Consider the following 13,349-nt stretch of genomic DNA (forward strand, 5'->3'; position numbering starts at 1 on the left):
CTGGGTTGCACTGACCGAGTGGCAATTTGGCTGGTATTCATGACATACTTGTTACTACAGAGTTAATATACGTGGTCAGAATAGTGTTTAGCTTACAGAAATGCTGCTTCTCATGGCTAAGACTAATATAATGGCAAGATTTTAGAGCAGCCTAATATTACATCTATTATCAAATAGCGAAGTCCCAAGTCAGACATTCAGCCACATTAAGCATTTTTATACTGTATAATTTTAAAATTGGCACATTTCTATTGAAATAGATATTCCGATTCCTTTTTCCTATCTACGTTAGAATGAAACTTCATGTTAGCTTGGCACTGAGCTTCAAAATCTTGCGTGCAGTGTTGTTTAGCCATGTTGGTCCATGGATATTCGTGAGACAGGGCGGGTGAGGTGATGTCTTTTATTGGGCCAACTTCCATTGGGTAAGGAGACAAGCTTTTGAGCTACACAGAGGTCTGCTTCAGGTCTGGGAAAGGTACTCAGGGTTTGTCTAATGCCGCTGCGACGCTGTAGTGCTTAGGGCATGTCTACACATACAGCAGAGCAGCCAGGGTCAGCCTGAGGGAAAATGCTGCCCTAGGTGAACTTGTATTTTGGCGCCCATGGCCCCTGGTCCATACAGGCTCCCCACCCCTACTTTGCCCCAACCCCTGCACTCCCCCCTTTCACCCGTAATCCCTGAGTCATGTGGGGAAACTGACCTGGATGCATGGAGCAGCTGCTCACTCCACCCCACCTCCCCAGAATGCTGCTCCTCCACACACCGCTAGAGGGCTGTGAGAGGGGGAGTGAGAAGCAATGCCAGGGCTTCCTGCAATCAGGTCACTTTCCCCACTTGGTCTGCATAAGGGGAGGGTAGGAGAGCAGTAGCTCTTGATGTTCGCCTGACCGCACATACATAGCACGACATAGCATTGTGCACACAAGCACTTACGTTGGTGTAACTTATGTTCCTTGAGGGGGGAAGGGAGTGGTTTGTTCACACCCCTGAGTGACATAAATTATGCCAACATCAGCTGGAGTGTAGACATAATGAACACACTACCTGTGCTGACGGGAGGACTTCTCCCATCGGCGTAGGTATTCCACCTCCCCGAGAGGACATTGCCAATGGGAGACAGTGCTGTTTACATTGGAGAGTAGGTCAGTATAACTTCATATGGATTTTCCACATCCCTGAGCAACTTAGCTAAACTGACATAAGTTCTGTAAACCAGTCTCACAACTACATGCAAGAAGCAACAGATTGTTTAGCATAAATAGTTAATACATATTCTAAGAGGCCATTCCAGGTAAAGTGGCCAATTAGCACCTCTGTAGTCATAGGACAAAAAACAGAGGCTAATGGGTTACAGATTGTTGTAATAAGCCATAAATCCAGTGTCTCTATTCAGTCCATGGTTTTTAGTGTCAAGCAAAGTTATGAATTTAAGCTCCCAGGCTTGTTTTTTGAACTCAGTGTGCAGGCTTCCTTTCAGGATGAGGACTGAAAGGTCAGATATGGAGTGATAATTTTGTAAAAATGGTTCACCCAGGGGTGATATGGTGTTTGTGTCTTTTATTTCCATGTGAATTCATCTGTGTGTGTACTGACTGTCTGGTTTTCCTCCCATAGTTGTTACTGGAGCATTTAGTGCAGTGGATGAGGAATGACACATTGGGTGCAGTGTGTAGGACCCTTGGATCTTGAAAGGTGTGTTGGGGGGTAATGATTATCATAGCAGTGAACATATGTCTGCAGCTTTTGCATCTGCTGCTGTGGCAGGGTCTGGCGCTGCTTTGAGTTGGTGTCCTGGTCTGTGGGGAACTTGCTTCTGATAAACTTGGTGAGATTGGGGTGTTGTTTGAAGGGCAGAAGAGAGGATTTGGGAAAGTTTTCTTTCAGCATGTGGTCCCCATCAGGTATGGGTTGTAATTGTTTAGTTATATCCCATTTGAGTTCTAGTCACCTACCACCCCACACAACTAGGTGAGTGTGGTCAGAAAGGTGTGGTATTTCTCAGCGTATTTGGGTGGCCCTTTTCATGATGTGGTCTACTTCTGTGGCGGAGTGTCTGTGTTTGATGAAGGGGGTTTTAAGTATGTTATGCTGTGTATCCCTGACACTGTCTTCAGTGCATATTCTATGGTATCTGAGGGCCTGGCTGCAGATGGTGTCTTTGGAGTGGTTACTGGATCAGGGAAGGGTGGTGATCGGGGGGGGGCGGGTAGGAGTGTTCTTGTATATAGTTGTCTATAGGGTTTTCATTGTTGAAGCTGATCATGATATGCCAGGAAGCTGATGGTGGTGTGAGAGTGTTCTAGAGAAAGTTTAATGGACGGGTGGTGGTTTTTGAAGTTTTGGTGGAAATCTGAGGGAGTTTAGATAGTCTGTCCAAAGGATGAAAATATCATTGATGTATCTCAGGTACATTGGGGTGGGAGTGGAGGTGTTGTGATGCATTTGTCCAGGAATTCTTCCTCAAGGTAGCCCATCAAGAGGCTGGCATATTGGGGAGACATCCTGAGGGATGCTGGTGTATAGGGAGGAGAAATCCATTGTGGCAAAGGTGGTGTTCCGAGGGAGGCTGTTAATGCTGTAGAGTTTCTGGAGGAAGTCAACTTTGCCCTGGAAGAAGCTGGCCCCTTGTGTGGTGAACGGTTTTAGGATGATTTCTGTGTTTAGATATTCCTTCAGTAAGAATGCCATGGCCAGATATATGTCTGACTGGATTCCCTTGTTTGTGTATCTTGGGAAGCATGCAAAAGGTCCCTGGGGTGGGTTCATGGGGGATAAGGTTGTAGAGTTTCTCTTGAAATTGTTTAGGGAAGGATTTGGTATTCTTAAATTCCCGAATGTATTATGGTGTGGGGTCATCTTTGTGTTCTTTATAATAGTTGGTGTCAGAAAGTTGTCAGTTGGCCTCGTTGACATAGTCATCATGGTTGAGAACTATGATGGCACTCCCTTTGTTCGCTGTTTTGATCACTATCTGGTGGTTGGATTCCAGGGACTATATAGCTGTCCTCTCAGCAGTGGAGAGGTTGTGGTGGATGTGATGTTTGCTTTGCTTTTTTTTCCTAAAGCAATCATGTAATGATCAAGTGTGTGGTTTCATCCACTGTGCGGTGCCCATTCAGATGATGCTTTTTTCTTGACTGTTGATAGTGAGATGATAATTGTGGGTGGTGTCAATGACAGAATTCTTCTAGTTTTCCACAATATATCAGGTTCTGTAACTGGGCAGCAATTCAATTCCATGGAGGCACATGGGGACTACACATGAATATACCAACATGTGGTGTACATCACCTAGCGGAATAAATGCCCCAATAACCACCACATAGGTGAAACCAGACAATCGCTACATACTCAAACTCATACAGAAAAATAAGACAAAAACACCATATTATCCCTGAGTGAACACTTTTCACAAAACAATCACTCTATATATGACCTCTGAGGCCTCATCCTCAAAGGAAATCTTCACAACACGTTCAAAAAATGAACCTGAGAGCTTAAATTCATACCTTTGCTAAAAATCATGGTCTTAATAAAGCCACCATTGTAATAAGTTATAAATCTAATCTGTGACTCACCACTTCACCTTGACTGGTTAGTTGCTCTCTGCAATAAAAGTAAACAGGACTTAGTTATTTAAATAGGATTAAGAAGTAAGTACCCTGGTGGGCCAGGCCAGTTTGTTTACCTGCTGAGTCCACAGGTTTGGCCGATCGCGGCTCCCACTGGCCATGGTTCGCCACTCCAGGCCAATGGGAGTTGCAGGAAGTGGCACGGGCAGAGAGATGTGCTGGCCACGGTTCCCCCTCCCATTGGCCTGGAGTGGCGAACTGTGGCCAGTGGGAGCTGTGATCGGCCAAACTTGTGGATGCGGCAGGTAAACAAACTGGCTCGGCCCGTCAAGGGGCTTACCTTGGCGAGCTGTGTGCCAGAGACTGCCAATCCCTGGATTAAGACATAAACTTGTGAAAAACTAAACAGTAAATATTCATAAATTTGTATATAATGTTTGAATCAACTATTAGAGTTAGCACTACGTTTGTCTCAAGATAATCTGGAGAGTTCATGAATAGGCTTTACAATACTGGAAACAAGGTCTGTGGTTAGTCATTTACCTTTTGTAAATCTTCCACCCCAGCATGCACACACTTGCAAACTAGGCACACAATATTAATATTTCATGACATCTTAGACTAACTCAATATAGTCATGGACCTCTGCCATGCCACATCACCTTACTAAATCCAATATAAGGAATTAATCCTACAAGAGAACTACACAACTCCATCTCTGTAAAATGCTCTGCAGCTACTGTACTTAACCTGATAGATGGGGGAAATGTTACATAATACTTAAGTTATAGAACACTTGAGACTTCTCATAAGCATCTTAAAAAATACACACTTGTCCCCTTCAATTCTTACTTTTACTGACACGATGTATGTCTATGTCAGATACGAATAACTGAAGTAGACATACGATTGAAGAAACGGGATCAAAGCTGAAAACTTTTGGGTATTTGTGCTGGTTATTAAATTCAACCTTTTTTTCATGAAAAGAATACCAGATTAATATAGCAAATATGCCCTGGATTTGAGTAAATACATACAAACTGAAGAAATATTTTAACAGATAAAGTCAAAAAGCCATAGTTAGCTGCTGTAAAACCAGATATTCCATATCTGGAACATTATCATGAGGTGACAGGTTTAATAGCTATGATGTCAGTTGAAGTAGGACTTTAACCAAAGGACTGCAATATGAATATTTTATATGTGTTTTACACTGTAACTAGAAAAACTATAACAGTCAATATCCTACCACTGAACAATGAGCTCTTCCGTACGAGCAATTTTCTAGAAAATACATACATCAGAAAAATAAAAGTTAAGCTTTGCACTTCTACTGTATCTTCCAACTGAGGATATCAAAGCCACATTTTCTCAATACACAACTGATTACTACAGTACATTCTCAAGCCCCTTATTCATTTAAATTTAATATTGTTCAAATAATGGGGCTTCTACTTTAACTAGGTTATTCCACAATCTAATAGAATTTACTGGTGTAATTTTTCATCATATCAAACCAATTTTTCCTTAATTTCATTTCAATACTCTCTTACGGCACCTCTCGGACAGAATTAAGTACTATCTAGGTATTTTAAACACATCCAAATCAGGTAGCTGAATGACAGTTCTTTCTATTTGGTGATCAGACTCTACACATACTTGAAAATTGTTCAGTAATTATTTGGTCATGTTAAAGACACCATCTATATTCAAGAGCAAGTTTCTTTTAAAAATTAATTACTTCGTATTTCACACCAGATTCCTTTAAGACAGTGGTTCCATTTGAAACAAATAATTTATTTTTGTTCCTTTTTGTGAAGTTCAAAAAGTCATTTTGCAGAAGCAGTACAGAGTCTTGACATTTGAAGAAAAATATGATTGAAAACAAGAGCACAGAACACATCATATAAAATAAGTATTTGAATATTTTTCCATGTAGATACCATACCCTAAACCTGATATCTGCCTCAGAACTTTAACAAGAATGAGTAATTAGTACACAAAAATCTGACAATTTTTTCTACTTAGCCTCAATAACAAAATAATTACAGGTTTAGTAATTCTGATACCTTATTAAAAACGAGTTTGTTAGAGACTCTACAACAGATACAAAATATAGGTGATATATTTAAAGAAATACAGGCACTTTTAAAAAGACAACCTCTATATTTGTTTTTAATCTACGAAAGCACCGATGCAACATTTCTGTTACTGAAGATGTGATTTCAGTCCAGTTGTTGAGCTGGGTTGACTGAAGACACAAGGGGAGGAATTCATAGGAGCACTGAAGCCATTTTACAACAGCATAACAAAGCTAAAATGCAGCTGTAAGTTGGATCCTCAGGATAGCAGACTTCCCTGACAGGTACAAAGACAACTCTGCAACGTATCAAAAGAGCCCCCATTCAGGAGACATGAGGGCCAATCCTATGCCCAGGTTATTTTGCAGTGCTAATAGCAAAGCTAATGCAGAGGCACAACTTGGGGAAGTCCTGAGGAGTTGCCCTAACCTGGACTGGGGGCCAACTCAGTTCCCCGAAGACCCAGGCAAGAAGGCACAACCACTCAGTTGCTACACCAGAGTCTGCACTGGTGCAGCAATGGAATCTAAGTGAAGGAGATTAAATAATTTGGCCCAACACCACACAGTCTGTTTCTTGGGAGACTAGTGTTTAGGATGGTGATAACGTAATTTTTTACAGCAGCAAAGGCTGTAATGGCATCTTGCCAGAAACTCAATAGCTACAATTAATTTGCACACAAATTTGTTTAGGTCTTTATAGATAAACACTAAATAAATGTGTATTTCTCTTGAAAAGTGCTCTGTATTTACTTGTATAACTGCACACAGCACTTTACACAAACATATTTTGTGTCTCAGTGTTAATGGAAAGACTGGCACCAATTCTCTGAAATCAACTATCCGATGGCTAGCTGTATTTTCAAGATGACCGCACGGATTACAGAAGGCAGATTTGAGGCTGTTAGGCACAACGCAATATTCTGATTTTTCCAAATCACTGTAAGCAGATCTTTACCAATATGACATACTTCCAGAGAGGCCATACAAGAGTAGCCCTCTTACACAACCCTTGATATCTGTCCCGAAGCAAGCCTTAATAGAAATTCATTATTTTTCCTCACAAAATTTGGATCTAGACACTGAGGGGCTTGCCTTCACCACACTGGTAGCTTCAGGTACTCCTGTCAACATACAAATCTCTAGCTCAAATTTAGTGGTGCTTTAAACTTCAACTCGCTGGCCCATCAGGGAGTGTAGGCTGAAGCTCGAACACTGCTGATGCTCAAGCTAGTAATACAGTGGGGATGCAGCTATAGGCTACAGCTCACCACGTTAGCACAACTCATCAGTTGCTAAGCCAATCAATCTGTATAGCTCAATGTTTCACAGTGTGGATACTCTCACTCAAGCTAGACTAACTGGAGTGGGGTAACTTGAGCTAACTGTTGCAGTTAAAATAAGCCCTAAAATAATCACCCTCAGCTTCTTTTAGTTTAGCTGGAAGTATGTCTGCAAACAACTTGAAATTTGTTTCTCTTGAAAGTCACCAAGCCACTGATCAAATGAATCTCAAAACTTCTTATTCCTTTCAGCAAAGGGACAACTGTCACCCTAATTTAAGCATTTGTTGGAAAAGTCACTCCACTAAAGCAGTCACATTAAAGCTGAAGCTGCAACCACCATAAAGGGAGGAATGGTGCAGGGTTGAAGCACAAGTCTTGTGATGATGACACCCCAAATTCTAATCCCTACTGTGATTCCCTTGGTGGCCTTGGGCAAGTCACAACAGTGACCTACAAATAACTTTTGTAAAAATGGCACTCTGCTTTTTGCTTCTTTATGATGTAAAACAAGTAGACTTCTGCATGATCATAAATATCAAGAATGTTAAGTCTAGTCTTCTGTAGTACTGGTGAAGTATCTCTTAGGACTCTCAGACTATGTATATCATGAACTCTAATATTTTCATGGAAGAAGCAATGGTTCTGAATCTTTAACAAAAACATTCTTTTTTCAATATATTTTGTAGTTGGTGGAATTAAATGGGTAAAAAACCCAAAGAATTAAAAGCAGTGATTAAACATTCCTCCCCTTTTAGTTGCTAAGCTTTCAGTCACTTGGGTCTTGTGCTTAGTTTTACTGATTCTCCAGTCGCTAATGAGTCTTTTAGTGCAAGCAAGATCTGTGTCTAATGTAAAAAGCAGCAGACCAAAAAAAAAAAAAAATAATAATTATACAGGCTGAAAAAGCCTGAATTTATAAAAAAGAAAAAAGATACAAACTTTTCTCTTTTGCAGAATACCTTTAATTTCCATTGAGTTTCCCCATCTAAGAGCCATACCCCCTCACAGGGAGGTTGTGAGGATTAATGTTTGTAAAATGCTTTGAACAGGGAAACTACTATAAGTGATAAGAAAACTATAATGCTTAACAATTGGCTTATGTCATTGTCCTTTTGCAGAACTACCAAGTTTCTCTTAATCTGACATATATATGGGGTGGAAGATAGCTATTAGCCACCTTTCAAGATCCCCAATCCAGGGACTGCCTGATATAATTTAGAATAGGCTAAGACTGCTCTAAGTTACCTCCACTGTAGCGGCCCCATAGGAATCGCTCACCAGACAAAGGTAGCAAGGACGGCTGAACTTTCCAAGTCTACCCATTCTCACCACACCAAATGGCATATAGCTGGCTTTACACCAGCCAATGATACCTCTGCCCTGGGGGAATCAGTTGCCTCTTCAGGTGGCTTTGTGCCCTTTTGTGCCAGTAGAGCAGGTTGAGGATTTATCTCCTGTTTGTTTGTTTACTTTTGTCAATCTGTACAGTCTGAAACAACCCAACACGTAAATCATTGCACTGTTTTAGAAGTGTTTTAGCGATAAAATTCCATGATTAGGTTTTTTTTTTCCCTCCTTCAAAAAAAACAAAGACACACACAATTTGGAATAAATATGTAACGCTTGATTTCACCAATGAGGCGTGCTGATTCTAAATTTCAGTGTGAACAGTCACAACGTCCTTGTGGTTTTCAGTATTCTTGACCTATGCATTTTGCAATCGTACTCAGCTGGATGTTTGAAGTTCCTTCATATATTGCACCTGAAACAAACCAAAGGAAATAAAACTGAACTGAGCATATTAACAATTTAAATCCTTGTTCTAAAGATCCAATTAGAGCTCTAAGACAATATAACAAAAATTCATATTAACAACTAGAAGCAGAGCTGATATTCACATAATATTACAATTTTTTACTGTTGACATTCTTGTTGGTATATACTATCAATAGCTGACTTATTTTAGGGGATAAGAAATTTCCCTGAACAGCAATTCCCACATTTCAAGTCAAATTTTAAAGTATTTACAGTTGACATCAGCCATTAAACCAGAAGTCAGTCTAAAACTGTCAAAACTATCAAAGTGACTTAGTATGGGACTTAGAACTGTAAGTGGTGAAGTACCTTTTGAAAGTGAGACTTGTATGCCTAAGTCACTTTGACACTTCTTAACCCAATCTCTCTCCTCCCACTTGTGGTTTCAATTTTATTTTTAAGTACCTTTGATTCATTTGCACTGAAATTTGGATTCAACAGTAATATTCACACTAAAGCAGTACACACACACTTTTTTTTTTTTTTTTAAAAACACAGAATTAAATGATAGACTGCCTCATATACCTAGATATTTCTGACCCTTATCAGTGTCATATCTCAGTATTTATTTGCTGAAAGGAAAATCTCTCTGACAAATTGGTATCCAGATAATTGAAACACAACCTTGAAACAATACCAAACCCAAGTCTATATTAGATATTCGTAAAAAATTGCTGCTTACCAATTTTGCAGTCTCTGTAGTATTTTTCAATTGGATAATCTTTTGTGAATCCAACTCCACCCATCCATTCAATACATTTACTAGTTGTCAGTGCTGCAACCTAAGGAAAATTAGATTCACAATTACCATCTCAGGACACACCTTTGCCAAGAAGTCAGTCAATGTCATTTGTTCCATCTAATATCAGAAAAGCAAAGCAATAATTAAAGCAGCAATTGGAGGGAAAAGGAAAGAATGGAGATTTTAGCCACCTATCTTGTGCAAACTTTGTATGAGTGTTGTTTGTGCATCAATATAAGGTTCATTCCCACTTCACCAACCTGATGACATGAAGAAGTCAGAACAGTTATTTGCAATAATCCCTTCCCCACCAAGAAAGAGACTTTGGCCTAGTCTACGCTGTAGCTGAAGTCAACGTATCTTATTTCGACTTACCTCCCATTCTCACGGTGCAGGATCGATGGCCACGGCTCCCCCTGTTGACTCCGCTGCCACCGCTTGCCTGGTGGAGTTCCGGAGTCAACGGGAGCACGTTCAGGGATCGATATATCACGTTTACACGAGACACAATATATCGATCCCCGATAAATCGATTGCTACCCGCCGATCCGGCGGGTAGTCTGGACGTACCCCTAAATTGCTATCTTGGCAAGTGAAAAGGAAGGTGATTCTATGCCCATAGACATTTTTGGATCTTATATGCTGGACTATCATTATGACTGGGAGAGGCATTCTTGACCAGAGATTAATTCCCCCCTACCTTACCACAGCAGTAAATCCTGAGCATCTCCTTGTGGGTGATTGCTAGTATTTGAAATTTTATTGAGTGCATAAATAATACTACACTTCCATTCTTTAATTCTGCCGTTTGAGATTTTTTTTGTATTTTATTTAAGGGGGTTATACTGTTTATCCCTGAGTTGTCCTACTTTCATCCCATCTGAAAACTGCATGTTGGAAACAAGAGAAAACTATGCTCAATTTACAACAAAACCCAAGTTATTGAAAAGCATATTTAGCAAAAATATGGCTTTAAAACTAACAGCAAGTGAACTAAGCATACCAAATAAAGCACATTTTGGTTACCTCTGCAGCATAATACTTGGCCATGCTTGCCTCTTTTCTGAATGGCCTTCCTGCTTCTACGAGTCGGGCTGCATTATAGGTCAGCAACCTTGCAGCTTCCAGCTGGGTGGCCACTTGAGCTATCTGATGTTGCATTCCCTGTAATAAGCAGGCCTGACATTAGACAGAGTTTACAACACATCTAATATTCTTAAAAGTATTATCCAGCTGCCTAACTTCAATATGCAGCAAAATGTGTATTGCTTTTCAAAGATTTAAACCTACATTCTGAAATAAAATATGATTACACATGGATTAGTAAAATGTCGTCCCCTCCCACCTCTTTTTGGCATTTTCAGAAGTGGTGAGACTTTATCTGGGCCAGCAGGAGAAAGAAAAATCTGGGCCCCTTGAAAAATTGCACCTGCTTTCTTTTCCCCTTCCTCCTGGATGCTCAGCTTCATGTGGCTGAGGAGGAGAGCTCCTTGGCTGATTGGCTGGATAGAAGGTTGCACTATAAGGCTATTGGCTCCTGGGTACTCAAGAGTGGACTGATAAGCTTTTTTCCCTGCCCAGACCCCATTCTGCATCCTGATCAAAACTTCCCTTCCCTCACAATTGGAGAAGAACTGGATTTTGGGGTCTTGCTGTGGGCATCACACTAACAGACTTTTTGGGGCTGGAAATCAATACTTCTCTCACTGCCTGATTGATCTGAGCATTCGCTCCCTCCCCTCCGCTCCCTCCCCTTCCCCCCCAGCCAACCTCCCTCACAGCAACACAGGGACCCAATGGGCACATTAGGTTGTAAAATTTTTTACAACTTGGTAAGCTAAAGTCTAAATATTAAGTTGAAGTGAACTCGAGTGCCTAGTATTAAATAAGGATATTGATACAATAAGCATCACAGAAACTTGGTGGACCAATGATAATCAATGGGACACAGTAATATCAGGATACAAACTGAAGAGGAAGAAGAGCAGGTCGTGCTGGTGGGAGAGTGGCACTATATATACAAGAAAGAATAAAGTCAAATATAAGCAAACCGTACTATAGAATCTCTATAGATAGAAATTCCATGCTTGAATAATAAAGAGTATAGCAGTAGGAATATACTACAGACCACCTGATCCAGCTAATGACGGTGATTGTGAAATGCTCAGGGAGATTACACAGACTACAAAAATAGAAAACCCAATAACAATGGGAGATTTCAACTACTGCCCTATTGATTGGGTACATATTGCCTTAGGACAGGATGCAAAGATAAAATTTCTAGGCACCATTAATGACTACTTGTTGGAGAAGCTAGTCTTGATTTAGTTCTAAGTAGAGCAAAGGATCTAGTCCAAGAGGTGAATACGGCTGAACCATTCATGCATCCAACGAAGTAGGTATTCACCCACGAAAGCTCATGCTCCAAAACGTCTGTTAGTCTATAAGGTGCCACAGGACTCTCTGCTGCTTTTACAGATCCAGACTAACATGGCTACCCGTCTGATACTTGACATTCGGTAATAGTGACTCTAGTTCCATTCTCCACCTTAAGGGGATGACTTCTTCTAATGTACTTCCAATTCTGGAATAGCAGTGAATCATGCCTCTGCTGAATGAGTACTTGCACTAGACACTTAAGAACATAAGAATGACCACACTGGGTCCATTTAGTCCAGTATCCTGTCAGGTTTTAACTAACATATAAAATAGATGCACAAACAGATACACCATTAGATCTGCAGATCGTGTATGCCAAATTAAGGCTTATCTGAATCTCTTTTCAATTTGCCATTCACAGACACTGAGTAGGGGAGACATTAAATAACACAAGGGCACTATAGTTATTCAATCAAATGACTCATTCTTGACATTTTCTATTATGATTACTACTCTTAAGTAGACAGCTTTTAATATATACACTGATGAATACCTGAAAATCAAATATGTTTTTCCCGAACTGGACTCTCTCCTTTACATATGGAATAGTGTGGTCAAAACATCCCTGTGCCAATCCCAACATCTGTGAATGAACAGAGAAACAAAGATTACACTGAGTAAACAATTTGTACATTTAATGTACCCAACGGAGGTAATAATTACAGTAATTCTTTTTCTGGGCAGATGGTGTGCCTTTTTAATTTTTCGGCATTCAAGAAGATGAGCTTAGTTTTTCTCTGGAAAAAGAAATATGCTGTGTGTAGTATCAGGAATAATTAAACCAAAGATGACGTAAATACAAAATATAATAAAACAATTCTAACCATAACCTTAATCGAGGTTTTACTACTGTTAGAATTCAGGTGAGTCATGATAAAGAGTTTGCATGAAGAATAAACCTATTCCATAAACATCTGGAAGTACAATGAAGCCCTGTAAATCAAGGCAAGACATTAGCGAAAATAATGTAGTAAGCTTTTTCTGTGAAATTCAGAGAAGTCAAAGGATGGCCCAAGTAATCTTTTCTAATCTCAGTATATGATTCTGTGAAAAGCCCTAATTGCTTTAGACAGGAAAATCACTGTATACCAAACAGTGAATAAATATAAATATATATACTACCTACAGAAACTCAATTCCAATCAAATTATTTTGCTGTTAGGAAGGTGCCAGACTGACAGCATAAAAAAATTAGAGTACTTCATCTAGAGAACTGGTACAGAGGAGGTGGCAGTAGCACAAGCTTCCTTACAATGTTCTGGAGAGACCACCTTTAGAGGACAGTTTTAGGAGACCTGATGCCTATTCAACCTTTAGCAGCTCTACTGAAGCTACCAAAAGGGCAGCCAATTGTGATGTGGATGCGGGTTACTAGCAACTGGAGTAATAGTAACAATTAACTTCACATAGG

At 40.1% G+C, this 13,349-nt stretch overlaps 1 protein-coding gene across 1 annotated transcript in view; it reads right to left on the bottom strand.

The window, feature by feature from the left end:
• Window positions 1-5,352: 5,352 nt before the first annotated feature.
• The window catches only part of ACADSB (acyl-CoA dehydrogenase short/branched chain), a 34,543-nt gene continuing 26,546 nt past the window's right edge, over window positions 5,353-13,349 (bottom strand). The window contains exons 8-11 of the mRNA XM_032796494.2: window positions 12,432-12,521; window positions 10,526-10,663; window positions 9,440-9,539; window positions 5,353-8,704 (exon numbers count right to left, since the gene is read on the bottom strand). Of these exons, the coding sequence (XP_032652385.1) occupies window positions 8,634-8,704; window positions 9,440-9,539; window positions 10,526-10,663; window positions 12,432-12,521 (399 nt within the window). The 3' untranslated portion in view covers window positions 5,353-8,633. The remainder of the gene's footprint in view (window positions 8,705-9,439; window positions 9,540-10,525; window positions 10,664-12,431; window positions 12,522-13,349) is intronic.

The sequence above is a fragment of the Chelonoidis abingdonii genome, chromosome 15 (genome assembly GCF_003597395.2).
Source record: "Chelonoidis abingdonii isolate Lonesome George chromosome 15, CheloAbing_2.0, whole genome shotgun sequence".
NCBI lineage: Eukaryota > Metazoa > Chordata > Testudines > Testudinidae > Chelonoidis > Chelonoidis abingdonii.